Below are 27,713 nucleotides of genomic sequence, written 5' to 3' on the forward strand. Positions count from 1 at the left end.
TCCGCTTGGCGACAACAACGGCGGGGGAGGGCTTGTTTTCACTAAACTACGGATTCTTTTTCTTTTAATTAAAATATAGATATACTTATATTCGCGTTGGATTTCGGGATGCTTTGTCCGCTCTCTAAGTGCTCAATCGTATGCTGTTTATCGCACCCACCCCCGTGGGAATAATCAACTTTGGAGTAAGCGGTATTAAAGAGGAGAGGAGCAACTATTCCAAACGCTTTGCCAATCAACGGACTGACCAATGCTAAGCTAACCCGTTAGCCAGAAGTCTGGAATGCAGTCGGAATTCCGGATAAAAGTCCAAAAGCGACCAGGCAAACTTTATTTTCGCTCTCTGGTTACTGCATGCAATTTAATAGCGATTCTGAAAGGGAAACCAGCCCCTCGGAGGCTCTGTGTGTTTGGTCGGAGTGGACTGGGCAGGTGCACCTCTTGCGGCACCTGCGGAAACTTAGTAACTTAGCTCTAGTGGTAAAGAGCTAACTTTAGCATGCTCACGTTAACCTCACGTAGAGACAGTAACTATTGAGAGCTGGTTTTTATCTCATTGCTGAAATTATTTGAGCCATTGACGGATAATTTCCAACTTCATATTGCCACATTGCCGTCAACAAGTGGTGGCACTTACTAAACTGTATTTCGGTTAACCTTAGCCAGCAACCTCGCTAGCTACTCATTGACCCTCACACTTTTACCGGAGTGGCGACGTGGATAGTGGGGTTGTGGACACACACTGTGTCTCTCCCACAGGACTTTGGACGTAGTTTAACTCTGCTTTCTGATGTTCATGGAAATCCTCGCAGTTCTCATCGGATTGTCTCGCTAATGTGACAGCATGCGGATTTCAGAAAATTACATTTTACTCTTTTAATTTTTAACTTTTGTTTTAAAAGCTCTGCACCCTATGGTGCCGCTACGACCACCGAGAAATGGATGTCTCGCAGGCCGCTTTCCCAAACGGTGAAGGGCGGCCGGGCGGCGGTGGGACCGGGGAGCATGCTTGGACAGAGTCCCCAACAGTTCGGGCGTGGGCTCACTCTGCCCCGCTGTGCCCGACTAGATCTCTGTGGACTGCCGCGTATGACTACGAGGCAAGCGGCGAGGACGAACTCAGCCTCAGACGAGGAGACGTGGTAGAGGTCCTGTCTAAGGACGCTGCGATCTCCGGGGACGAAGGATGGTGGACAGGCAAAATCAACCACCGGGTCGGGATATTCCCCTCCAATTATGTCACGTACCAGCCCGCTATTTACCATCTCCCTGCAACTAGCGGGTCGGTGGGGGTACCAGAGCAAGTCCCGAGCTCGCCTGTCCAGATCCCCTTCAGCGAACTGACATTAGAGGAGATCATAGGCGTGGGTGGATTTGGCAAAGTTTACCGGGGCACATGGAAAGATCAAGAGGTCGCAGTGAAAGCTGCCCGGCAAGACCCAGATGAGGACATAACGGCTACTGCCAGCAGTGTTAAGCAAGAAGCTAAGCTTTTTTCCATGCTGCAGCACCCCAATATTATTAAACTGGAAGGGGTGTGCTTGGCGGAGCCCAACCTGTGCCTGGTCATGGAATATGCTCGAGGCGGAACACTGAACCGGGTGTTGACCGGAAGACGCATCCCTCCACACATTCTGGTTAACTGGGCTGTGCAGATCGCACGCGGGATGCACTATCTACACGAGGAGACCGTGGTACCAATTATCCATCGTGACCTGAAGTCTAGCAACAGTAAGCAAAGATTGCAGTGTCTTTATGTGTGATTAATACAGAGTTTTTACAAATCCTCAGGAACATAGGCAGACGGTGCACCTGTTGCACATGCATTACTTGGTTTTATGTATGTTTCTGTTAAAGGAATGTTTGAGCTATTCTTTAAAGCTGCTTACATCTCAGACAGCATCTCAGTAGTCTGACAACTCCATGTGTTGCAGCTTGTTATGATAATTATTGTTTCTTCTATGACGCAGCTCTATGGCTTTGTCAAAAGGCAGCACTGTTGCATCATAATTTGAAGTTGCTGACATCCCATAATCCACATACATTTCACATTAAAACCAGCACAATGATACCCTTAAGATTAATTGAAAATAGTGGAAAAAGTCGGCAGGGCATGAAGCGGTGGGGTGGATAACGTCGAGAGGATGTGAAATAAAGTGAAGAGTTTGCTCAGCTGGGCCGCTCCCCCTGCACTTACCCCCTCTTCCTTTAAAGCACACACACCTTCCCAGCCCCCTTCTCCAACAAAAGCTGAAATGTTCAAATAACGACACTGATTTACCAAACATATAACTAGACACGCTTCGTACACACTGTCAGGCCATGTGCTTGAACAGCCTCAGCCAATCCCAGAAATCACAGGAATAAAAAAAATTGAGGACTTAATGCATAAAGGCAGAGATAACTTTTAAGGAAGCAAGAACATGATTACTTTGAGGGGAATGTCTGTAGTTTTGCTCCTTGCATTCATCTTTTGGGAAATGAAATAGATTTAGTTCTATTTGAAAAGCTCACTTTCAAGAGTTACTGCAACACAACAAGCTCAGCATGGTTCAGAGCAGTAGGCCTACTGTGCCAGTCCTGGTAATTGACAACAGGCCAGCAAACTTTAGTTTCCCAGGACTGAATAATGAATGGATAGGAGAAAAAGGGTTTGAGTCACATACGCACTGGTACAGGCTACTCACTGCAACTCAGGTGTTTGTAATATGACCCAAACACTACTTCTCCCTTTTGTGATCAGAGACCCTTATCAGCCTGGGACCATGTGTGGAGAAGCTGTGGTGTAATGATGTCTGTTTATCTCCAGCTGTGAGAGTCAGTGTGTGAATGTAAAGACAGAACTTGTGTAACCTGTGAAATGTACACACACTAGACTAGCCAGGAGCACCAAGTCAGGCATTTTGAGGATTTGAACGAGAGAGTTTGCACTGATTTTGAAGGGTCTTGAAATCTGTGCAGGAAATTTGAAAACAGAGATTATCCTAAAAATTTTAATGATTTAAATACATGGTGCAGATGTCAGTGCAATTATTGCAAAAAAAGCTGTTCTTGTCAACATTCTTAAACAATTTTAAGTCCATGAGTTTTATTTTTACTCAGTTAGATCTTGTGGATTAAGAATAAAAACTGATTCACCCTTTAAATCATATTTTGAATTGTACCTTGTTTCTTTTTTGTAACACCTTTGATATGTTATAACTGAGTAGATGCGCCCAACCCTGCAACTAGTCTTATTTAAGATGCGGATTAGCACTTAATTATGGGGCAGATGGAGAAAAAAGATTTAACTGCTGTTGAGATTGTTTCAGCTAATCGGATGTTTGGTTAATATACAAACACTCCCTCAGACAGGCACGTTGCTGCTAACACAAGTCGGTGTGTTTACCCTGCCACCTCACTGTGACCAATAGAAAGCATTAACTAAAGAGGAAGAATTTTAAACTGGAACCAGAGGAAGCCATTCATACTGTGCTTATTGCAGCACTGAGCTTTTATGAGTCCTGGAAGCCTGAACTGACCTAGTGCTAGGATTGAGACAGATATAGAAGCTAAACTCTGCCTCTTAGTCGCTGTATGTAGAGGATTGAATCAGGGTCAGAGGTCTGAACATGTGTAGTCAACATACAGTGTTATCTAAATAAGGAGAGTGAAAGAAGCTGCATATGTTTACTTAGGACCAGGGCAATGAGTTCACAAAAGACACTCTCTTACACACAAACACTCAAATGGCACCCTGGGGTGTGTTGGGTTGTTTTCCCAGTTTAAAAATGAAAGGGAAAAAAACAAACTATAATGATGCTGCTTGGAGAAGGCATTGCATCTGCTGGTATGCCTTTTTAAATTGTTTTAGCATTATATGTGTGTTAGTCAATTTAGAAAGATAAACAGGAGTTTAACTACACAGCGAGTTAAATTGATACACTGCCATAAATTAATAATCTGCATTTGGTTTATTTATTTTTTTGGTGTTTAATGAGGAAAATATCAGAATGTGGCTGTATTTCTTTGTCACGTTTCCTTTCGGTGCTAACCAAAGTATAGACAGGTAGATGTACAGAGATGAAAAACAAGAAAGCCTAACTAGCTTTGCTCGTTTACTCTTGCTTGTCATTTATCAACTCACAGTGTACACATGCTCCACGCAGACAAATATTCAGCTATTTGATCAATGATTAGCCTGTAAAGTAATATGTTGGAAGTCAGCAAGATTTGTCCAATCTCTTTTGTATTTTTCAACGTAATCTGTAAAATCCCAGCCTGCAGGGAGGAATGTTGCTAATGAGGGATAAAAGCTTAACATACGTTTACACAATGGACTGGTCAAGCAGTGGTTGCTAGGCTACTGTGGCCAAAAGAATGGCTAGGACTCTGAGGGTCTCAAAGCCCTCGTTTTGTTTTGTTCTGTTCATATTTAATCTCCCAGAGAGCAGCGGTACTCTTTTATTGCCACAAACTGAGGGGGTTTCCCTTCTTACTTTTTTTCTCCTTCCTCTCCTTATTCCAGTCTGCTCCCACTTGATGCTTATTATTTTTCATGTCTGCTTTCCAGGCAACATAATTTTCAAACTTAATCCTTGTATCATAAACTTTTTGAAGAGATCAATCTGGCTAAGAAGGTTTCATGCCAGCAAATATTGTCTGGCTTGCATATGCAGTGTACTAAAAATGTGGTGACGCAATTTTAAACTTTAAAATGTACACAGTACTGCTGTAAAGCAACTTCCGCGTTGTGTTAGTAGTTTCTAGAGGTAGGCTCTGTCAGGCTGCTATCCTAAAGCATGCTCAGAGTTTGTAAATATACTTTTAATGAATAAATACACATGTCCCTTAAACCCAATTATAAGATTTATTGTTTTAAATGCCTACATTAGGTTACATAATATCAAGCTAGCCCATTTTTATCTCTGCAGGACGTTTGTCTTTTTTCACCTAATTTGTCTTGAGTTTTTTTTTTTTTTTTTTTTTTTTTTTTGTGCTATTTATCCTCAAAACTTCGATTTGAATGCCTGTCTTTGAGTTGGGGCTGACAGTTTACAGAACAGCAGATAAGAGCAACAAAAACAAACACTTGAAGCTTGGCCCTGAGCCAGTACTCATAACCCGCATTAACTATGGAGTTTTACTCCTTGGTGTGAACGGTTGTATGCCAGGAATGTGTGCTTAAATGCAACTGAAACCGATGGAGTTTCGTTCGGAGCGTGTGCGACAGCATTCTCCCATCAGTTTGAAGCTATTGTTGGGCTTCATCATAACTTTCCTGTTTTTCTATGAATGCACCCATTTTCCTCTACACCCATGAAAACCTGATAAGCATTGCAGCACAGAGAGGTTTTTTGTACTTGATTTTCTTTAAACTGGAATGCTGGAAGTAATACAGATGTAGGAAAACCATAACGTTACACATCACGTTACCGAAAGGCTCAATTTGACCTTGTGATTAACGTCACCAGGCGATAGTGATAATGTTAATATAGATGAGTTATTTCCATTTCTGTATGAGTAGCACTTAGTACTAAAAGAAAGTTTAAATTTTAAAGTTTTAGTAAATTAACATTTCACTTTTTTTACACCTTTTTTTTATCTCCCAAAAATAGCTTCTCAAATTATTAGTAGAAAACCAGTGTATTATTGTAGGCAACAGATTACAGTAAGTTGCTTTGATCATTAACATCTGTCTAATGACTGGGAGAAATCCCTGCCATATCAGGGATACTTGCTCGGTACACAACAGCAGAGCAGTTATGTTTACACTCCTGAGGTAATGAAATGTATATTTGAGAACCTACAGAAGTATTGTTGGCTTTGAACACTAATTAGAATAAGTTATTTTTACTGTTTAGTTCCTCTTTAAAGACAACAGTAGAAACGAATATCTCTTAAACCCTGTTTTTAATGACTACCGTAGGTCATAATGAACCTCACAAGAGAAGAACTTGAAGTAGCTAATAAAAAGGGTCCTTTAAAAGAATTATTTTGTCCTCTTAATTTTCAGTTGTCTTACTTTTTTTGTTTTTTTTATAAGTGGAATCTTAAAGGTAAAATTACCAAAAGCTTGACTAGGTGTTGCAGGGCAACTTGCTCTGGCTTCCCACATTTACCCCTGGTGATACACAGACAGTTACTGCCTGTCTTTTCTCTGACGAGAGAATGGGAAGAGGGGAGAGAGGAGGAGTTGAGATGCTTTCACTGTGTTTTTTATGACCTCTCTCTGACTGCACCTATTGTTGAGGGGCTGGGTGAAAAGGAAAAGGGCCCACAGCTGAGAAGAGCTGCTTTCCAAATCAACCTCTGCATTCCTGTCCGCAGCACACTAGCACAATGATGGATGCTTATACAGCAAAAGGCACTAAATGCACACCTTAAACATCTGATATGTTATAATTAGCCACACTGTGGGTTAATTCAAGCTTTATAGACCTAAACCACGAGAGGAAGAGAACAGACAAAGAGCAAGTGGCCCAGAGATGTGACCATGATAGATGGATTTAGTCGACTATTAGCCTTGATTCTTTTCCCATCCAGCAGCATGCCTGCAGGCACTCTCATTTCCACCAGGAGAGACAGACCAGGCCCTGAATGTGTGTGAAGCAGAGTTTGTTTCTGCTTACCACAGGAAGTTGTCTTATGCTGTGATGCTTAGACTGTTAAAAAATTCGTAAACATTATTTCTGTTTGAAGTTAGGAAACTGGTGTTGTGTTTGAATGTTTTATCACTGCTCTGTAACGTCATACATGGTTTTCATTCATGTTGGGAAAGCACATACTCTAAAGTAAAAAGTAAAATAGACCCTTTAAAATAAACTATCGTTGGTGTTCTTTGTTGTTTGTCATAACAAATATTAGAAACCATGTTACATGTTTCCACTCAGAAAGTAGCAGTTGTCAAGCCATACAGGGAAAAAAGATGCATCAAGTTGCATCAATCATTTTATAATTGAAAAATTATAAAACCGTATTGTGATGTGTCTAAAGATTCCCACCCTTAATATAATGTCTATGTAGTAATGCTGAACATTTTGAGGGTTAATATAACTGTTATGTCATTTAAAGCTTTTGATCTTAATGTTGACGTGTTTCTTTAATTGGAAGGAATATTCCCCCCCCCCCCCAAAAAAAAAGAAAAAAATTGCTTTTTTTTTCTCTCCTTTGTACCTCGAGGGGGGAAAGCAATGGGAAGAAGCGTGGGACCTGCTTTGAAGAGAGCAGCTCTGCTTCTGATCTTCCCACTGTCCCATCATGAAAGATGGGTCTGCCTCAAGATCCACTGTTGGAAAGGGGAATTAAATGGAGGCTGGGCTGAGGGTGGGGTCTGTCCTGGAGGCAGATCCATCTCCAATTGCGTTAAGCTGTTGTCCTCTTCTTCAAAACATTTTCTTTTCAGAGAGATGAGAAAATATAGACGGAAAAGGCAGCAGAGAGCAACACAATCTGAGTTATGACTTTTATTTTTAGATGTAGTAAACTTGTCACTGCAAAGTTCACAGGCCATATGATGAGGATTCATTTACTCAGGAAAAACCATAGATTATTGAATCGATAGCTAGTGTTTTTAGTCTTCTTTAATGTTTTTTAAGAGGTAACACAGACATTTGGCCACATTAACGTGGAATGTTCATCATACCAAATATTTACGCTCAGTATCCTTATCAAAAGTTTAAAATTGATGTGCATAATGATAATTTTTTCCCTTTTTTTTTTGATGGAATGCAATGTCCCTGAAGACAAATTAGGTTACTTTGTTAATGAAAATGACAGTCACAGCTGTGTGGGAGAGAGGCAAAAAAGTAGATGGTGGCAATCGAGTGAGTTGTAATTGAAAATGATGGGGGAGACACATCATGTTTTGTGTACAAGGAACAAGGGAAAACAAGTCTGAAGTAAATGTTGTAGACATCTGCATTCTCGCAATCCACTGGCCTGAAGTTTTCAGGACATTTGAGAAAACATCTTATACTTTGGGTGGTTTCTATATTTTGTCATAGGCTCCTGATTATGGAAAATAAACTTCAAACATTTTTGAACCCATAAAAATCACACACAGGAGATCGTAAGAGGTGAACTTAACCCCATTCAGTACATCTAAAATCTGAGCCTTTCTGGCAAACTTTAGACCCTCCATTAAGACATGTTATTTCTCAGCCTCTGAATAAATTAGAAATATGTAATCAAAGCCATTTGAGAGATCAGAACATGAGCTTTAATTATAAATGATGGACTTTACCTTCAAGACTCTAAATCTTGTTTGTTTGATCACTTTAATCTGTTATGGGAGTGGTCTCTTCCAGAGTGATGGTGCCCCCATCCACCGAGCAAGATGGCTCATAGAACAATTTAATAAACATTTTACGAGTCACATGGTATGGCCTTAAACATGTTAGAGTTCTCATTCATGGTAGCAAAAGCACCAAATGAGGGAATCTCTTAAATTAATTCTGTTCCATCAGTCCAGGATTGTTGCCAAAGCAGTGAAACTGTGGTAGCCCAACACGTCACTTTTACAAGCTTTGTTTTTCTCTCCTTTTAATACATTAACCCCATATCAAAATAATGATCTTGTTAATGATGCGGGACACTCGAGCACTTTGAAATCAAGTTTTTTGTGCTGTATTTCGATTCTTAAGCTTGAGACACACTATGCAGACGTGAGGCTTATATTAGATTGTTGAAGGGGTCATGAGACCCTTTAACATGCATTTCCCTGGTTCTTTATTTTTTTACAGCTTGTCTGGCAGTGAATTATTCTTTTTTGGCTGTTGCTGTCTGAGAATTTTACTGTGTTTGCTCAGTATTATAACACTTAAGGACAGAAGAGATATTCCTCCATTACATGTAGAACATTTTTTACGCAGACCAGTTTATTGACTGGTTAATGGTATCAGATGGTTTTCAGCTTGTGGTAAACAGAGCATGAATACAATGCTTAGAAAGCAGAATCCCCCCCCGCAGAAGACCAAAGAGCAAAAGTAAGCTTTTAGTAAAATGTGCTGGGGGGGCTTGATATGTGGTAAATAAACTACCTGGTGAAGAGACAGAGATGCTTTTTTTTCTGGTGGAAACCTTGCTGTTAATGTTTAAGTGACTGAATGGGTCGTGCCTTTGTTGACACAAGCTGAAGGCACCTTGTTACATTCCTCTGTTTTTACTATTTGGTACATATGTTTTTATTTCCAGAAGCACAAGTACAGTACTTGTGTGCTATTTTATAATGTTTAAAAGAAGAGATTTTTCTTTCTCTCTGTTGCATCTTGCATCCAGGAACTTGGGACGCTTTATTAGTTTATTTTTTCAAAGATATTTAACACATTTCCAGCAGAATAAATTGGCTTGAACTGTAAAACTAAGCTGCATTTTCTCAGTTTATCCAGGAAATGATCAATAGCTCTGGCCCCATTGTTTACTTTTTTATGTTTTATAGACAGATTAGGTTTAATGACTAACAGTAATATATTTCTGAATATAATCAGTAGGTATCAGTAGGTATAAGCTGTGCTCTGTTATTAGTTTGACTCCTAATGGTCGTCAAAGAAAGTGTCTGGCAGATGTTTAAAGTTGCTTTTTGTGGCATAACGTCAACATGGAGTCATGTAGACAGTAGGTAGGTCTTTTATCAGAAATTTCTAGAGGGCTGACACTGAAGTAACATGGCGCTACAAAGAAAGTATTTGGCATGATATTCTATAGGCCAATCAACACAGACAAGTTTATCCCAAAACCACTGTTCCTTAGTTTGTGTAACTAACCCTTCAAGTCATTGTAGGCCCATAGTCTGCTGGGAGGAATCCATGGAATCACTGAGAGAGGACTTGACAACAGGAAGTTGAAGTATATCATTGGTCTAGTGAAACCTGTTTGTAATGGAATTCCCATTGTTATATGCTGTGTAGAGGATCCCCTCTGTGCCTGGGGCCAGTAATGGCACCAAAACCCCTTCTGTTAATGAAGATCTACAGGAGTCTCGCTACGCTTAAAATGCTGCTTGAAATTATTTGAGGCCAAATGTAATACTTGCGGTTGCCATATAGGTGTATTAACTGGGTGATAGTTGAAGTTAAAAACAGTTAAGTACACCAGGACAGATCAGATTGCAAAAGTAGCTTTTGGAGAATGAGTCTCAAGGTCAATAATGTGCCTTTGTTTTGCTTCCCTATCAGCCAGCAGTGGTGTTAGTTGCATAACTGATGTGTGTTTTTAAAAAACAACCAGAATGGTGGGAACCGCCACTCTAATCAAGAATTTTCTTAGAATTCAGCTGATTCTTTGGCACTGACTTGCAGTTTTAAAGCACAAAGTGATGTAATGCCAGACCAGCTCTAATAAGCTGGTATGAACCACCAAATGGGATCGGTGGTGGCTTCACTGGGATGTCTTTTTTTTTGTGCTGATATAATTATGACCATTGTCTGAAAGGAGGTAATGTATGCATACAGTGTATTCGTGTAACATCTTGTTCCTGGAAGCCTGGATTGTTTTTTGTTTTTTTGTAAGCATGCTCATAGTTGAGAGATAAGAGTTTTGTGGGTATTGAGATTTAATCTTCATAGTTTTTGTGTCATAGATGTATCCGGATGTGATGGAAAGGAACAGTGATTCGAGTACTGAGCAATTAACCTAAGTCATTTACACTTATCCATCTTCCTCTTTGTTTCCATAACATTTATTAGGAGCAGTGATGACTTTCCTGCCTCTTATCAAACTAACTGACTAATTCTTTAAGTCTAGTTGCATCCATTGTGAGCATGAAATTTGTTCCTCATTAACCCACATTGTTTATATGCTTGTTGGATAAATAGTTTTATGTAATCTGAGTGTAGATTTTGTAGTAAGGAGATTCTTGATGTTCTTGTTTTTAGTTTTTAGCCTTTCTTTTCATCTGGCTCAAGGATATTCAGCTAGTTTCTAAGCAAACAATCAGTTCTTCAGGTTGGCTGCTATATTGCTCTGCAGCTTTCCTACATCCGTCAACAGTTCTGGTGTAACTCTGTCACATTGACTGCATAACTGGTAACACTGTAAGACTGAAAATCAGTACATTTATACTTGGTAAATCTTCACAGAGTTTTCTTTGGGGCTATTTAGTCACTGTGGCTAAGCTTTTGGCCATTTTTGTTAGCCCCATACAAAGTCATTCAGCTCCAAACACTAAAACCAAAAAAACAATTGATCGAGTATTTGTCATTTTTCTTTGGTCCTGCACACAGGAGGATTAATTCACCATGGGCATTGTAGCAAAGACCAGTGAAAACCCTGATTTCATATTTAAAAACAACAAAAAAGAAGTGTAGAATTGATTTGTTTTAAACTGAAGGTATAAATTGCAGGTTAGTTAGTAGTAATACCACACACACACAATGCAGAGTAGGTCAGGAAACTGTCATGCCTTCATTTTATTGCATATATTTATACATACAGCCTTTGTCCTTCGAAATTTTGTCATAACATGACGTATTTGACAACATAAGACAGATTTTTTTTTTTATTTTTTATTTTTTTTAACTCTAAGTGTGAATTCAGCACATCAGTGATGTAAGGTTCAGCAATAAATCTGTGTGTAAATGATGAAATTCGATAGCGGGTAATGCAAGATCTTGGCACTGGCAAAACCAAATGTATAAAATGACACCAAAAAGATCAAAGAATCTGCTTTGGCTGTTTGTGCTCACTTCATGGGAAAGAAAACTGTCCTTTTTTTCAAAAAGGCTTGGATATTTGGCAGCTGGACTTTGACACACATAAAAATTTGCTGCTCCTGAATTTTCACCCTGCTGTCTGCACAGGATCAAAGATTCATTCCCTCCTGCTTTGATTAATAATTCAGGAAAAGTTTTTCTCTGCACCAACTTTGCATCTTCTTGTTTTTCTCAGTCTGCATTTCACCGCAGTTTGATTGGTTTAGATTTTATGAGCTTTTCACTCAATTCATGCATTTTCCAGAATCTTTTATTCATAGCTTAACTGTCAGCTATTTTTAGTTTGTCTCACTTATTGAGTACACCAAAACTGATCATGTTGGTAGTTAAAAATAAAGTAAATTCAAAATGACCCATTGCTGGATCCTTTGATTTTACACCTTACATACACCAAAGAACCAGTGGTGACAAAGGGCCCGGTGCTGTGTCCTGTAATGTCACCCACCGCTGGACAAAAAGTATTGCACTAGAACAGACTGCAAAGATGTACAAAATGTATGTGTCATAAGAAGCTGTAAATTGTAATTCTGTATCTTCATCTGTAATTTGTTAATTGTTAATTCAGGTTTTCATATCCAAAATAAGTCTATTTAGTATGTTTTAGCATCTCCAGGCTTAAAACCTGTTTAAACTAACACATCTTATGGATTGTATGTTCAAGCTCTTATTACTATAGTTTTATCGTTCACCGCAGGGGGGTAGAATTTTACCAGACCAGTTATATGTTCCCGTCCAGCATCACAGCAAGCAGGATGGGGGTCTAGCTGCTGTGTTGTCCTGAACAAATTTGTTTTACCAAGAGGAGCTTTATGTATATAAGGCCCCTCTTGATAATTTAATTATTACATTTTTATTATTAGATTTGTCTGTTGTTGAATTTACATATTAATGTTGAACATGACCAAGGAGGTGAGGGAAAAAAGAAAGGGGAAATTAAACAGAAGAGAGCAAAAGAAAAAAGAGAAACTGCTAGGCTACAACAGATAGAAAATAACAGCACCAGATGGGAAATCTAAACAGGAAAAACCAGACAACCAGCTGTTACACCTGTAAGAAAACAGAAAACCACCTGTAACATTTGCAAGAAAACAAAGCTGATAATCAGCAGGAGCACCTATTAAAAGGTAAGCTGGAAAAAGAAATCATGGATCACAACAACAAAACATCCACACAAAGAAATATATGAACGTAACTGCAGTCGCTGGTGATTAAACCCACAAGGCGTCACAGTGACTGTATCGGCATGCAGGTTAGTAAATGTGGGGGCAAAATAACAGGTATGAATACTGATCAGTGATCATGCAAATGCGACCAGGTCATTGCAAAGATCAGAGGCAGACCCTGGGACCCCCCCGGACCCGTGGGACCAGCCACCACCCCAGAGCAGGAATCCCAGCCAACCTGTCACAGAGCCAACCGCCCATCCAGCCATAGGACACAGACATCCTCTATGGGGCACAGGCCCCAGGGGGCCAGGAACTCCCAACTGGTGCTGCCACCCCCCCCCCAGGTGGACAAAGCGGGCTCTTTTTTGTTTTGTTTGTTTTTCGGAGGGTGGCTGAACTCAGTCCAAGAGACCTGGTGAGGCGCTCACACATCCAGTAGAGCGGCTGCTCCTCCATATTGAAAGGAGTCAGCTGAGCTGGTTCGGGCATCTGATTAGGATGCTTTCCTAGTCACTTCCCCTTGGAGCATTCCCAGGCACATCTTACTGGGAGGAGACCCTAGGGCAGATCCAGGACCTGGTAGAGGGATTATGTATTCTCTCTAGACTGGGAATGCCTCGAGATCCCTCAGGAGGAGCTGTTAAGTGTCCCTGGGGAGATGGATGACCGGGTCTCCCTCCTGAACTGTTGCCTCTATGACCTGACCTTGGATAAGTGGTAGAAAATAGATGGATGTTTCTGTTTTTTCCACCCTACTGGTTGGCAGTGAGAGGGAAGAGAAAAAAACACACTTGTTTATCATCTCTGTTGTCTGTCATTACTGGTTCCTTTCATTTTAACTGAAAATCAAGAAAAATAAGTGATGAACAAACAGAAGAGCATACTCTAACTTTGATCTTACAGCTGATGAGAACACATCTGCTGTTACATGTGTACCGTTTTAAATCATACAACGCTTTGTTTTTACCAAAAAATGGTATACACATCAACACTTTCACTAATCAGTTGTGTGATATCAACACCAAAAGATGTCCTCATTAATCCACTGTGGTTCCTCATTAGATTGTTCATCCTTACCGAACAGAATACTCATCACAGAGACACAGCCAGTAGCTAAGAAAAGTAATAGCTAAAACACAAGCTGCATCCACCACATTATCTATACAAGCTTTGTACGTACCAGTCTAGAAGGAATGTTGCCAGTTTTGCATCAGATTTCAGTTGTTTACAGTCCAGAATTGTTTACAATTGAGTAAGGCGTAGTGTGAAACAGTGTGTGTTTGTGAGTTGTTGTCTTTTTACATCTGATTGGCACTGATGGTCTTGACTTCAAACATCAGTGGGCTGTGGCTTCACTCAGGCCAGGTGTAGCGTTACCAGCAGGTTTGGAGGGTTCCTTCTGTCTTTAATGAGTTAAACAGTTTTAGGACCGGAGGATAAGTGCTTTGTGGTGCTGTCAACCCTATGTTACTACGGTAATAAATGACCTGCATACCACTGTTGTCTCTCTTGAATATCAACTAACATCTCCTCACTTGCAAGGTTGCCCCCCCCTTGCCTGCTTTGTGTCTTCCTCTCTTCTGTTCTCCTTTATTTCCTCACATCTGTGGCTTTGATCTAAACCCTGTCTTTCCACTTTTTTTTGCCTTCCTGTTGTATTTCCCTCATTGTATTATAATAACTCTAATGTACCTTGTTTTTCGTTCAGTTTTATTACTTGAAATAATCGAGAATGACGACATCGGGAGGAAGACCTTGAAGATCACAGATTTTGGTCTGGCCAGGGAGTGGCATAAAACCACAAAAATGTCAGCAGCAGGCACCTACTCCTGGATGGCCCCTGAAGTCATCAAGTCATCTCTCTTCTCTAAAGGCAGTGACGTCTGGAGGTATGAGAAATGTCACCCAGACCCAGTGAATACGATATCTCATCATTCATCTGGCAGACATTGCTCCTCAGTGCTTTTTTTTTTTTTTTTTTTTTACTTCATCTTGGTTGTGTCTGTGCCGTTCGCCAGCTACGGTGTCCTACTGTGGGAGCTGTTGACTGGGGAGGTGCCGTACCGAGGGATTGACGGCCTGGCTGTTGCTTATGGTGTAGCAGTCAATAAGTTAACCCTGCCAATCCCTTCCACCTGCCCTGAACCCTTCGCCAAGCTCATGAAAGGTGATGACAAATCCCAGTAATCAGTCTGAATTTATAAAGATCTCTCCTGAATTTTAGACTTGAGAACAGATTATTCTGTACATATAACCAAGATTACACACAAATAGTAACTAATAAAAGACAAAGCTCCTTCAACAAAGTTTTTTTTTCTTTTACTAAATTTATTTCACCTGAATATAACTATACATAAAGAGGTCTTTAACATAAAAAAAAATCTTCATTAGTGTGTTTTTACTAGACAGTAGGTGGGTAAAAATAAAGTTTTTATTATTACAGATTGTGAAGAGGTTAACTGATCAACAGTGATGGCTTTCCATGTCATACTGTTCATAACCAGATGAAATGATCACTTTACACCTCATGATTTTACTATAATAACACTGAGGTTATTGGACAAATTAAAAACACATTGTTAATGTGGTAATAACGTTTGTTGATGTGTCACTGTGCTCCACGCTGTAGAGTGCTGGGACCAGGACCCCCATGTGCGTCCCTCCTTCTCCTGCATCCTGGAGCAGCTGTCGGCCATCGAGGAGGCGGTGATGGCCACCATGCCGCAGGACTCCTTCCACAGCATGCAGGATGACTGGCGTGTGGAGATCCAGGAGATGTTTGATGAGCTTAGGACCAAAGAGAAGGTACAGCTGGATAAAAAATGTATCATACACAACTGGTTGGTGGTTGAACAGGATTTTTAATGTCACCTCCCTCTCTTTCTGCACTCTTCTGTTCTGTTTTGTTTGTTTTTTTTTCTTTCTTTTTTTCCAACTGATGATGTGTGCAAATTAATCTATAATCAAGTCTAATGATGATGCATTGTACTTGCCAGCTTTTCTGGACTAAAAGTTTAATTGGTTACTTTCAATAGATAAGCTAATTACGTGTTTAACAGAACGAGTCATTAAAACTAAGGTTCTTTAGTGTACTTCCCCCTTGTTAATACCTTAATCTGCTTCCTGTTTAAGTCCAGAGTTGTTGGCTTAAAGTGAAGTTAATTAGTGTTTATAGAAAGCAGGATCAGCACAGGCACAGGTGGCGTTTTTGCAGGGTTCATTTGTGCTTTTATGAGTATTACAGACAATATGTATTCTGCCTTGTTCCAGTTTACTTGTTTTGCTAAGCCATCTTTTTTGTCTTTGATTTTCATGAGTCTGCCAGATTAATGATTCAAGCACTCAATGGTTGCTTTGTCAGTCTTTATGAAAAGAATTATTTTGGAGCGTTAGCTAATATTTTCCCATCACAAATTTCACAAGATTACAGTTGGAGAATTATCCGCTGCATCAGCAGATTTCCTGTAAACATCCCACAGTAATGTGTGTTTAGGTGGGTGGTTAAAGGGGATTGACTGTAAAGCTGCTTTATTGAAGTCATCCAGTAAGGATTATTCCTCAGCTGAGAGCAATTACAGAGAAAACAGAGGGAGTGAAGAAAGGGTAAGGCATGAGAGGAGACATGACTGTGTGGCAATGAAACAACAACCAGTGATCTCCTGTAGACAGCTTGTTAGTGATGGAGTTTTCTAACACTTCCACTCCTACCTTATCCTAGAAGCCTGTTTAAGGACTTTGTTTTGTCAGCATTGTGTTCCTGTTCTGTCCAAAGACAATAACATGATCATCATTATATGATCAAATGGAAAACTGATGCATGGCTGGAAGGTGGTAGTGGATAGTGATCCAGAGAGGATTCGTTTTTTGACCTATAAAGGAAGTTCAGGGTTAACCGTACTACGACGCTGGTTCACTTACTGGGGTAAATCACTGGATAAGAGATAAGTATAAAAGCACCCCCTCCTGACCAATCAATTCTCATAGAAAATGGCCTGTTCGCTCTGTCGAAGCTTAGTGCACAGACCACGAGAGGAGCATTTAGAGAAACTTTTATGAACAGATGCATCCTTTTGATGAAGACATAAAATCTTGTCACTGACCGCTTTGAGGTATGTTTTTGTACTTGTTCCCAAGTCCGTTTAGTTAAGCCCAGCCTCTTGATTAGGCGATATGAGGCAGGTGTGGTAGGAAGATCCAAACAGGCCCATGCACCTCCTGCAGCTGAAAGCAATTAAACTGAATACGTGCAGTTCCAAAACACTTACCAACCCAACCACCCCATGACAAATGGTTGTGGCCATTATTTTTGAGTTTGAAGCTCTAATGGCAAAATTGTCTGTATCTCCCTTTAGTAAATAATCCTTTAAAAATTTCTTGGATCAAGACGATGATCCAGATCACCCCCTAAATCTAATCACTTGTTCCTTATTCCATTTCTAAGAATTACTGAAAAATTAATCAAAATCCATAACTTTTTGAGGTATGTTGCTAACAGACAGAAAAAATATAAAGGAAAGTGAGGAAGCACTTCCTGGCTGTTACTGCGGCAACAGTGTTGCTTTTGAACTGGATGATGCGTTTAATTCTTCATATTTGTAAAAAATAATTGTCTGCTCCTCCATGGTGACGTATGCTGCTCTGCAGTTTCTCCATGTTTTGCGATTGGTCGCCGCAGACACCACCCCTTGTATGTGAGAACTCACTGATGGAGGTGGGAAAACCCTGGGTTGAATTACTGAGTTAATAACCAGCTTCGTCGTACCGCTTATCCAGATCCTGAAGTTACAGAGAGATTTATCCGGGGTATGTTAATCACGCTTCGTCGTACAGGCCTCAGGTGAGTCAGTTGAGAACCTGTTCTCATTTACAGCAGCAAAAGGCAAATAGAAAAGACTTTTTATGCAGGGAGATAATGTTGACTTTCACCAACTATACTTTCCCAAAGATTAATCCCCTCATGTTTTTATATTTTCATTGAAGAATTTATTTAAATTGAAGGGATTTAGTCAAACCTGGTTTAATGGCCTATATGTAAGTTATAATGAAAGATGAGTTACTCAAAAATTGCTGTGAGTTTGTCACCTCCCTGGAGAATGATGTCACAAAACATAATTTGGTTCTTTGTGGTCCAATAACATCTAAATAATGTGTTACAAAAATATAAATTTGAGTATTAATTTGCTGTTAAAGGTTATGCAAATGTTCACCTTGATGAATTGCTGGAAAATGTAAAAAATTGACCTTCAAAATAAATAAATAAACAAAATCAACTTTTTCAGAACTCTAAACTTAGCGACTGAACTAAACTTAGGAAATGACTGGCCCAGCTTCATACTGATTCTGGTGATACACTTTCATTAGACCAGCTCTCTCCAGAGCTATGAAGTGTGTTCTTACACATATTCTTTTCTTTTTTTTTTTTTTTTTTTGTGTGTTAGTTTGTTGGGTTTTTAATACTTCTCCTCACCTGTAAACAGATTTAACAATGGAAAATTTTTAAAGTTTATTAAAGGTTTTAGTTTACAGTGCTGTGTTTTAATGATCTGATAATAATAACTTGGTTCATATTATTTAATCAAGCATGCTCTGTTGTTAACTTCTAGATAAGTAAGAAAAGTTCCTCTGCAAAACTATGTTTTCTTTTTACTTTCTAACCTGAGAACAGTCATCTATACCCCAGATTAACCTCAACACATCTGTTTGGTTTCTCCAGGAGCTGCGTTCCAGGGAGGAGGAGCTGACACGAGCCGCCCTCCAGCAGAAGTCTCAGGAGGAGCTGCTGAAGCGCCGGGAGCAGCAGCTGGCCGAACGGGAGATCAACGTGTTGGAAAGGGAGCTCAACATCCTCATTTTTCAGCTCAACAAAGACAAGCCCAACGTAAAGAAGAGGAAAGGCAAATTCAAACGTTCCCGCCTGAAACTGAAGGATGGAAACAGGATCAGTCTGCCCTCAGGTGAGCGAACAGGTCCAGATGTCCAGGCCAGATTTTGAAATATAAATTTTAAGTGGTTAATATGTGATATTCTCTGATAACTGAATTTGAATTAGTTTGCATGCACTTCTGATTAATTGGCAGTAAAGGTGGCTGCTTTTTTCATACATTGGGCTCTTTTTAACAGTGTGGAGATATATCTACCTTAAGCAGGAAACTAGCTTCAGCATATCCACATTAAACAGTCACTCTAATGTTTAGTTGGGGCATTGAAGTCAACTCTCAGCTCATCGCCGTCCATCCTGAACAGTGCAGTTCTTTGTCTGATGCTTGTGTGACTGGGGCATTATCAAAGCAAACTTGCTATGTATTCTCTAGTAATCTTGCTCCTATTCACATGTCCATGCTTGATATTTTAGACTTCCAACATAAGATCACCGTGCAGGCATCGCCTTCCATGGACAAGAGACGGAGCCTTCATAGCACCAGCTCCTCTCCTCCCAGCAGCCCCACACTCATCCCTCGGCTGCGAGCCATTCAGCGTAAGATCAGTTTGCTTTCCTCATTTTCAGATTGTCTGTAAAAGTCAGGTTGTCAGATATCTGTCCTGCATGTAGACAGATCTGCTCATTTAATAATGAAATAAGGAAAACACATCAACTCACTGGGAGTTTCATGGTACGGCGTCACTCACAGTGACAAGCCATGGGGTCAAAAGCCAGAGCAGTCAGTCATTTGTTTGAACAGTTTAATAAAGACGTTAGTCATGCACCAACACTCTTGTAATAACTAGAGCAAATTCCTCTTGTGCATTTATGTTACATGGAGATATCCAGACAGAGAATGCAGATTGCTGCTCAGATCAGAGGTAACAGAGATGGTTTGATAGGAAATTACTTTCAGATAGCTAGAAGCTTTGTTACATTTACTCTTGATGACACAGGTCTGCTGGTTATAGACAGTTGGCTTCAAAAAACACAAAATACCTAAATTTTATATAAGTTGAAAAATCCATATTTTGTTTTTAAGGCAGACTTTGAGTGGATGTTTTGAGCTACAGGGTCAGATAGAGAAGGTGTTCATTTTCATGGGCTTTTATTACACAAAACATTTATGTAGATAAATAATTTAACATGCAGCTGAGAAACTATTTTTCAGTTCTGACTGATTACATTCAGTGGGAAGTAAATGTTTACACTAATCAGTGTCTTTAGATGTTTTTTACAGCACACTTAGAGTCCTATAAAAATAAATTGGTCCATACCTTTGTGGACATGTGATGTTTGACTTTCTTTGCCTGGAATATTAACCAGTGTGTTCAGACTGATCGGGTTCTCCTGATGTGTACTGGGTGTGCTGCATGCCAGTTTCTGAAGGTGATAATACTGTACCACAAACACGGTTTGTGTGGCCTGTGACAGACTACAAGCTACAAGCGCTTAAAGATGATTAGACATAATAACAGCAGACAAAACCAGATGGCATCCTTTCTCAGTCCTTTCTTAAAACTTTTTACAACTGGCCTTTTCTTGTGAAAACTTGGGGTTGTAGTTTTTTTTTTAAACTGATATTTGGAGAAAATTGTTTAGATTATGCCTATCACATGTAATTCGTCAAAATCTTCCCAAATTTAATTAAAGATTTCATCTTCCACCTCAGATTATTCTTTAATATCACTGAACTCTCCTGTTAGGAGATTAAAAACATAGAGATGTGTGACAGAACAAAGACCTGAGTGATCTGTTACTGTCAGTATTTACCAGATGGAACAATACATTCCTCTGCCTCTGCAGCTACAGCCTGCTGTAACACTTGTATCGCTGTGTTAACAGTCACTCAAGATGAGAGCAACCGTACATGGGGCCGCAGCACCCTCTTCAGGCCAGAGGAGTTTGATGATGTGAAAAAAGGAATCAAGAAGAAAGGAAGAACCTGGGGCCCCAGTTCAGTACAGAGCAAAGAAAGACCTGCTGCTGCTGAGAGGTGAGATTTACTTCATTCACACTTTAATTTGTTAATTAATTGAAAATGGGAACTTGTTCGAGCAGTTGTGTGTTGCTGTGAATATGTAAGAAGTCAGAAAACACCAATCAGAATTTAAAGATTTGAGTTTCTTGTTCAAATTGGATTCAAGTTTTTTTTTTTTTTACTAAACACATTATTTTATGATATTATATAATTTCATATATTTATAACATATATGAAATTATACAGGCTGGAAGAAGCTTCCAGGACAACATTAAGGGGTCAGTTGAATACAAAAGTCTAAAAAGAAAAAAATGGCACAGTTAAGGAATTATGCCTTCAACACTCAACAGCAACATGATCGTGTGATGATGCTGCTTGTTTAGCCCAAAAAGTTATAAGAGGCGTTTTCAAGGTAAAAAATTCAAGTTTGATTTCCAAGTAGACCTCCATCCAGCTACCCATCCATCCTTGAGCCACCTCATCCTGCTCCTCCCGATGCGGGGGACGCTGGCGTCACATAATCTGAGTGGTGACATCATTAAATTTTGATTGCATTCTGACTACCTACTAGAGTTTGGCCAATACCGATACTAGCATCAGAAATACTCTCCAATCCCGCCAAAAGTAAAAGTATCGGTACCAGTGAGTATTTTTGTATAAACACCATCCGTTACCATGGATACTGAATCATAATTCTTTGTTTCCTGCCTAACACAACCACACGCAGACACTGGAAGTTACGCAGTCTTGCATAAATGTTTTAAGTTGGTAGGTGCTGTTGTGCTAACATTTAGCTGCCACGTTTAATAGCAGCAACTTTATAAGGCCTAGCACACACATAAAGGTTATCAGACTGTTTTTATCCCAATGTTGCCCCTTCCCGATGGCAAACACCTGACTATCTTGAGTCTCATAAGATTTTCCTATAAAATTATCATGTGGTCTGAGGTGTGAGCAAATTCGTTCCGATAATCGGCTCCAAAACAGGTCGTGTTCGACCATTGAAGTATTAAACATGTTCAATATTTACAACCAAAACTCTTGACGTGTGTGTGGAAGGCCGACGACTCCTGAGATTCCTGAGACGACTCCCAGATGTGGATTGTGACATGGAATGGAATGTAGCCAATCAGAGAGCAGTTGACTGGGGAACAAGGAAGGATATAAAGTCCGTGTTCATGCTGTCTCTAATCTGTTAATTTTCAGCTCTCGATTTTTCTGTTAGCAATAGTCCCAAGACCACCATCATTCCTTTGACTTGTATATCCTCCTCCATGCTGAGTCTTGTGTTTTCCATTTGTTGCTATGTTTCTTCTTCTATGTTTTTGTTAGATCACTTTTGGTCATGCGAGATGTCCGGCTCGGAGGACTAGATTCTACATCGGTTGCGGGACAGAATCGTTATGTGTGTGTTGTTCTGTGATGAGATTATCGGAGCACACCACACACAGTACGATCAACACTGTTAAATGCCTGATTTTTTCATGTGTGGGGTCTCGAACAAATAAAAAATCTCTTCAGATTAAAAATAAACTTTATGTGTGTACCAGGCCCTAAAGGAAAAGCGCAGCGAACCACAGCAACAACAAACGCTGGCAAATGCTTTTGAAAAACATGAGGAATTTGCAGAAAAAAGCCAGTAAAGCACTGAAATATAACAGACAACATTTCAGAATGTATTGCCCTGGATTAACAGCCCCTGTTCTTTGTGGAAAAATTCCCTGCAAGTCCAATTTCAATATATTTTTGATTTTTGATAGAAATTCTTTGATCTGAGTTTATTTACTCAATAATTAAAACAGTTCTGTGGCCATTGTGGTTTTCATGTGTTAATAAAACATGAATTATATAAATAAATATTAAGGCAGCCAAAAATAACTCATTAAAGGCAATAACTAATTTATATAATTAATTGTGTTCATTCTTTAAACAGAATTAACGCGCCCTCATCCCCCACACTTTTGCCAGTGAGAGGGTTCAACACTCACTTTTTCAGTTAAAGAAAAAACAAATAAAAAAAACTTTTCCCGCAGTTCTGTACTAATACGCCTCCTCCTCCTCCGCTTCTATTCCTCCTCTCTCTCCAGTTGTTCCGTGACCAGCTGTCAGGGATCAGCTGATCGGCTTTTCTGTTGCTAGCACTGTTTTTCTTGTTGCGCTTGTTTATCGTTCATGTGGGAAGGAGGAAACTAGCAGTCCGCGGTTCATCTCATATTTAACCTAAACTATTGTTATTGAATCCTTTAGGAATCAGAAAAATGTATTAGTCCCATGTCAATCAGATCCATGTCACTGTCACGTGAGGCTGAAGAATGAAATAGAATTTTTAGACTTCTTAATAAAATAACACAGGAATCATATCGGTACCTCAACCTCAGGTATCAGCATTGGACAGAAAAAAATGGCAATGGAAAAGGGCTCCACATCTGCTCTGTGTTTTCATCTGTACCTGTGTTGTTTTCAGAGTGCGTCCTCTGTCAGATGGCAGTAATCCCTGGTCCACCAGCCTGATGAAGTCCCAGAAGTCTGTCCCCCTCGCTGCCCTGTTTGTTGAACAAGGTGAGCTGAAAATCCATCGTGTTGCTATGCAATTTGAGATTTTTGATGTTGGAATCGGATAGAGTCAGTCATGTGTTAAAACAAGGTGTGATTTCTGCCTCTTGTGTTTTTAGCCGGGACGGGTAAAGATGAGGCATTCCCCCAGGAATGTCCTGACAGCAGTTCCAAACCAAAGCAGCTTAAGTTCCCCAACCAGGTGTACATTGATCTACCTCTGTGGAGGGACGAGCCGCAGCCTCAGAGCCCAGGTGGAAGTAGCGGACCGGGAGATGCAGGGGTCGGCACAGCTAGTCCGGGTGGCCCAACAGAGACGATGGACGACCCCTGCACCACCACGTCCACCTCGTCCACCTCCACAACCCCACAGCTCACCCCCACCAACAGCCTTAAAAGAACAGTAGCTCGCCGCAAGACGGACTCTGTGCTGTACGGCTGCGGTTCGCTGCTGGCGTCCGTCGTGCTCGGCTATGACATCCGGGAGGCTCTCAAAAACTCAGCCCCTGGGGAAGATTCAGAGCCTCCTAAAGAGGAGAAAGAAAAGAAAAAGAAGGAGGGCCTCTTTCAGCGAGCGACACGGTTCCGCCGCAGCACCTCACCACCCAGCGGTCGCTCCCGCAAAGACGAGGCACCGACAAATCAAACCTCCACCCAACCTGTTAATCTCATCTCCATGTCGGCCATTATGGAGTGCAACTCCACGAAGTGCCTCTTACAGTCTGAGGTGGAGGTGCCGGAGCCCAGCTCTAGGAAGGCGGAGCAAGTAGCCGTCAATCATCACACAGAGCCACCTAGAACCGGCAAAGCAGCATTTACAGACAACCATAGTAACCAGTCTGCAGTTAAAACACACAAACCAGTTCAAACCCAAAGCCAGCCACCAGAACAGAGCAACCACAACACAGGAACACGTCTACGCAGAAAGAAGTACACCACCAACCACAACAGTGAGTAACACAAAGCTCGGGTAAGGGAAGTAAACAAGCGGTTTTAGAAATGTTACCTAACAGTTCTCTTTGTTTACAGCCAATGGCCCACCCACTCTGCCTCCTCCTGCCACAGAGAAGAAGCAGGAGAAAGAGAGGGATGAAAAGCCTCCGAGCGGAGAGGCCATCCCACGACCACGGCCGGTGTCATTCCGGGCCAAACCTCACACCTGGGCCCTGCTCCGAGGTCGCAACAAGAGCTACTCCCTGGGACACTACTCTGGGGAGAAGACGGTGCAAAACCTGAACATGGTACTGTCCTCGGAGGTGGGCTGCTCGCTGCTCGACATGGACACAGAGGGCCAGAAACGAGACTGCACTGTGCCGCTCTGCCGCATCCAGAGTTCCCCGGGACGGCCCTCTGTCTTTGAGCTGGAGAAAGAGTTCCTCTCATAGGAGCCCTGAGGAGTGGTGTGCTGTAGTTGCAGCTCATCCCTTGAGAGGTCCCAAAGGCTTTAGACCCAGACTGCCTTTGCTTCCATTTCAGCAAGTTCTTATAGAACTGTAGAAATGATCTGTGTCTTAGGTCTAGAACACTGTGACGTTGGTGTGTCACAAGAGCTCTAGAATATGCACCCTCATATCAGTCTGAGAACACCCTCACTGCCACATCTCATCCCAGAAAACACACAGAGCTTGGAAACCTGAGCGGAACGTTCCAGAGCCTGATCGGCTTTCTGATCCCGCAATCACAATGGCCACATTTTTTATTCTCTTCCTCTCCTCCTTCCTGTCTCCTTTCGTTCCGTCAGTGCAGCTCAACGTTGACCGCTGCTGCAGCTTTTGCAACACAGTACCCTCACCTTTTTATTTATATATATTTTTATAGGTAATTTAATATGAACAGACTTGACCTTACTGTAGAAACCAGCTGGAAGTACATTCCATGTCAGTTTCAAAGCTGTGTGATCACGCTCTTAGAATTGTTTTTATTTTTTTTGTCTTAAAAATCATTCATGCATGTACCCTTAAAATGTTGAACAAAAAAGAAAAAAAATCATTTTGCTTTGTAAATATTTCTTTTTATCCACTGTCGGCATAATGTTGGCAGTTCTTTTTTATTGCTTGTCTGCTGTTTTATGACTGTTTAGCAATGCTGCAGTACAGTTTGTGTTCTAGGGACAGGTTGCATAATGGATCGCAGTGGGATGTACGTATGTTTCCACCCAGAATGCCCTGAAGATTTTATAGATGCGGCTTTTAAAAAAAAGAAAAGAAAAAAAACACCTGAAGTCCTACCTTACAAGGCAGACATGCCATCTCTTCTTTCATTGGTTGAGATTATGTGTTTCTGAAATGGATTTTTCTTATTTATAGAAAACGTTTTTTGAGTAATGCTTCAGTACTTACCACACTGCAGTGGTGTGGAGGAGTGCTTCATATCAGGAACACCTGCCCCAAATTAATTAATATATAGTGAAATCTCCATGTTAACAGCTGATAATAAAATGGTAATGACAGCATTATTTTCAAGTGTCCAAACAGCAAGTGTAAGGCCCGAAAATGTCCCATTTTATTAACTGTAAACCTTACAACTGTTGTTTAAATGTTCAGTTATTTAGTAGTGCAGATTTAAGCATTGTTTTTGTTCAGCATATCTCAGTCGTTACATAAACAGCTTTCATATTTAGTTAAGTCAGATTTGTTTCAATTTATACAATCTTTTTTTTTTGTGCTACATTAAGCAAAAGGTTTTCCCATCTGGCCAAATACTCATTACAAGTTCAGGAAGGTGTGGAGATTTTTTAATTTAGCTAAAGAAAGTGAAGACAAATTTAGCCTTTTATTATTGTATTATTTTATTATCTCAAAGGGCTCTCTGTTTAGATTAATAATACCAGGTTTCCTCTTTAGACCTCTGAACTTGCCAGTTTGGAGGCCTTACTTTACAGAAAATGTTGTGGATACAGTACTACAGTTACTTTGGGTTCTCTACTGTTATTATATGCTGCCAGCTTTTCACTGCTGTCTGTGAAGTTCACTTGAAAGGGCTCAAGGATCCATCAGCAGAAAATGATGAATTCCCTGAAAGTATAAATATTTCTGATGTGTCAACTACTGAGGTGTTTTCTGATTGTGTAGAATATGAAGTATTCCTTGTTCTGTATTTTATGACCACTGACTTCCAAGCCAGGAACAACACTAATGGCCTTATCACTCATAAGGCTGTAAAAAGGTGCGTCTACAAGCCAGTTTAAGAATTATGGGCATCTGTAAATAGAAAGCACTGGTCCTATACACCCCCCTCAGTTTGCAGTTTGTCATCCACAGGAACAGTGAACAAAACAGTTGTCTGTTAAGATTTATAATGACTCAACATTCCCAAACAAGCATTCCACTGCACTGGTCGAAACACAGCAATACTATTTATGAAACCAGTCTCCAGTGCAGCAGTCAGGCCTCTGGATTCAGGACCAAGTTTGAGCGTACCAGCACTGAGGCCTCTCTGTCTTAGGACCAAAACCACTAAATGAACCTGCTGCTATTGAAGAGAAAAACGGCTCAGATGTTCAGCACTGCTTCTGAAAGAGCCGTCGCCCAATTTAATGACAAGACTTCCTGTTAAATGCAAAAAAGTCACTGAATACTTGTGTCACACTGACTGTGTCAGATTTAGCTTCCAGTGAACGGTGTTTGTATTCTTTACAGTATTGGTTTTTCATGCCTGATTGATCAAGAGCATCAAGTTTATCAACATTTGAATAAAGTTTAAATCAAGATGATTGTCTTTGTTTTTCTTCTATGGCAAAATAAGAAAAGAATAAATAAAAAAAAATCTAGTTCTAAGTCATTTTTAGTATTACTTAAAAAAATGCCTTAAGGCTGTGCTGTTTACTGTTAAGTATCATCATGGGAATAATTATCATTTTTACTTTATTAATCCTGGCTAGGAAATTCAGCTCTGCATTTAACCCATCTTTAGATTCACTAGAGGGCAGTGGGCTGCATCAGTAGATAAACTAAAGACCAGACTGGCTTCGCTCTAACAGTGTTGGTTAATGTAAAAAGTGGGTGTACTAATGTTCTGTTGTTTTCTAATCATAAAAAACCCTCATCTCATAAGCACGGAAATAAAACTAATCTCAAGGCCTACATCTGAAAATTTTTTTCAAGAAGCTGCAAGTGGTCTTTGAGTTTAAGTTAATTGTAACACTAAGAAGTCAATTTCTGAGAAACTTAATCATTCTGTAAAAATAAATCAGAATTACTAAGTCATCAGATCTGAATTTTCAATTTAGAATTCCAAAATTGTACGTCAGAATGATAAGATCCTTCTCAGAGTTCTTAAATACTAATTGGAATTTTTAGATATGCAGTCACGCATTTGAAATCCTAAATCAGAATGTTGAGATTTTACATCAGAATTTCAAGCTTATAGGTTAGAATTCAGAAATAGTGTTCAGAATTCCCAAA

The 27,713-nt window shown here is 40.3% G+C and overlaps 1 protein-coding gene across 1 annotated transcript; it reads left to right on the forward strand.

The window, feature by feature from the left end:
- On the forward strand, positions 1 to 27,017 carry map3k21 (mitogen-activated protein kinase kinase kinase 21). Its single transcript, XM_042010271.1, has 10 exons — positions 1 to 1,731; positions 14,565 to 14,745; positions 14,875 to 15,023; positions 15,486 to 15,661; positions 18,570 to 18,810; positions 19,209 to 19,331; positions 20,622 to 20,772; positions 23,222 to 23,316; positions 23,430 to 24,260; positions 24,340 to 27,017. Exons 1-10 carry the CDS (start codon positions 939 to 941, stop codon positions 24,693 to 24,695), a joined length of 3,096 nt encoding a protein of 1,031 aa, XP_041866205.1. The 5' UTR covers positions 1 to 938; the 3' UTR covers positions 24,696 to 27,017.
- Positions 27,018 to 27,713: the final 696 nt, after the last annotated feature.

Source organism: Melanotaenia boesemani, chromosome 16 (assembly GCF_017639745.1).
Source record: "Melanotaenia boesemani isolate fMelBoe1 chromosome 16, fMelBoe1.pri, whole genome shotgun sequence".
Classification (NCBI taxonomy): Eukaryota; Metazoa; Chordata; class Actinopteri; order Atheriniformes; family Melanotaeniidae; genus Melanotaenia; species Melanotaenia boesemani.

Bases quoted from the DNA above. Each gene is read 5' to 3' on its own strand.
- map3k21 (XM_042010271.1), top strand. From the start codon at position 939: ATGGATGTCTCGCAGGCCGCTTTCCCAAACGGTGAAGGGCGGCCGGGC. The intron at 1,732-14,564 runs GTAAGCAAAGAT...TTTTTCGTTCAG, and splicing joins TGACCTGAAGTCTAGCAACA to TTTTATTACTTGAAATAATC. The intron at 24,261-24,339 runs GTGAGTAACACA...CTTTGTTTACAG, and splicing joins GTACACCACCAACCACAACA to CCAATGGCCCACCCACTCTG.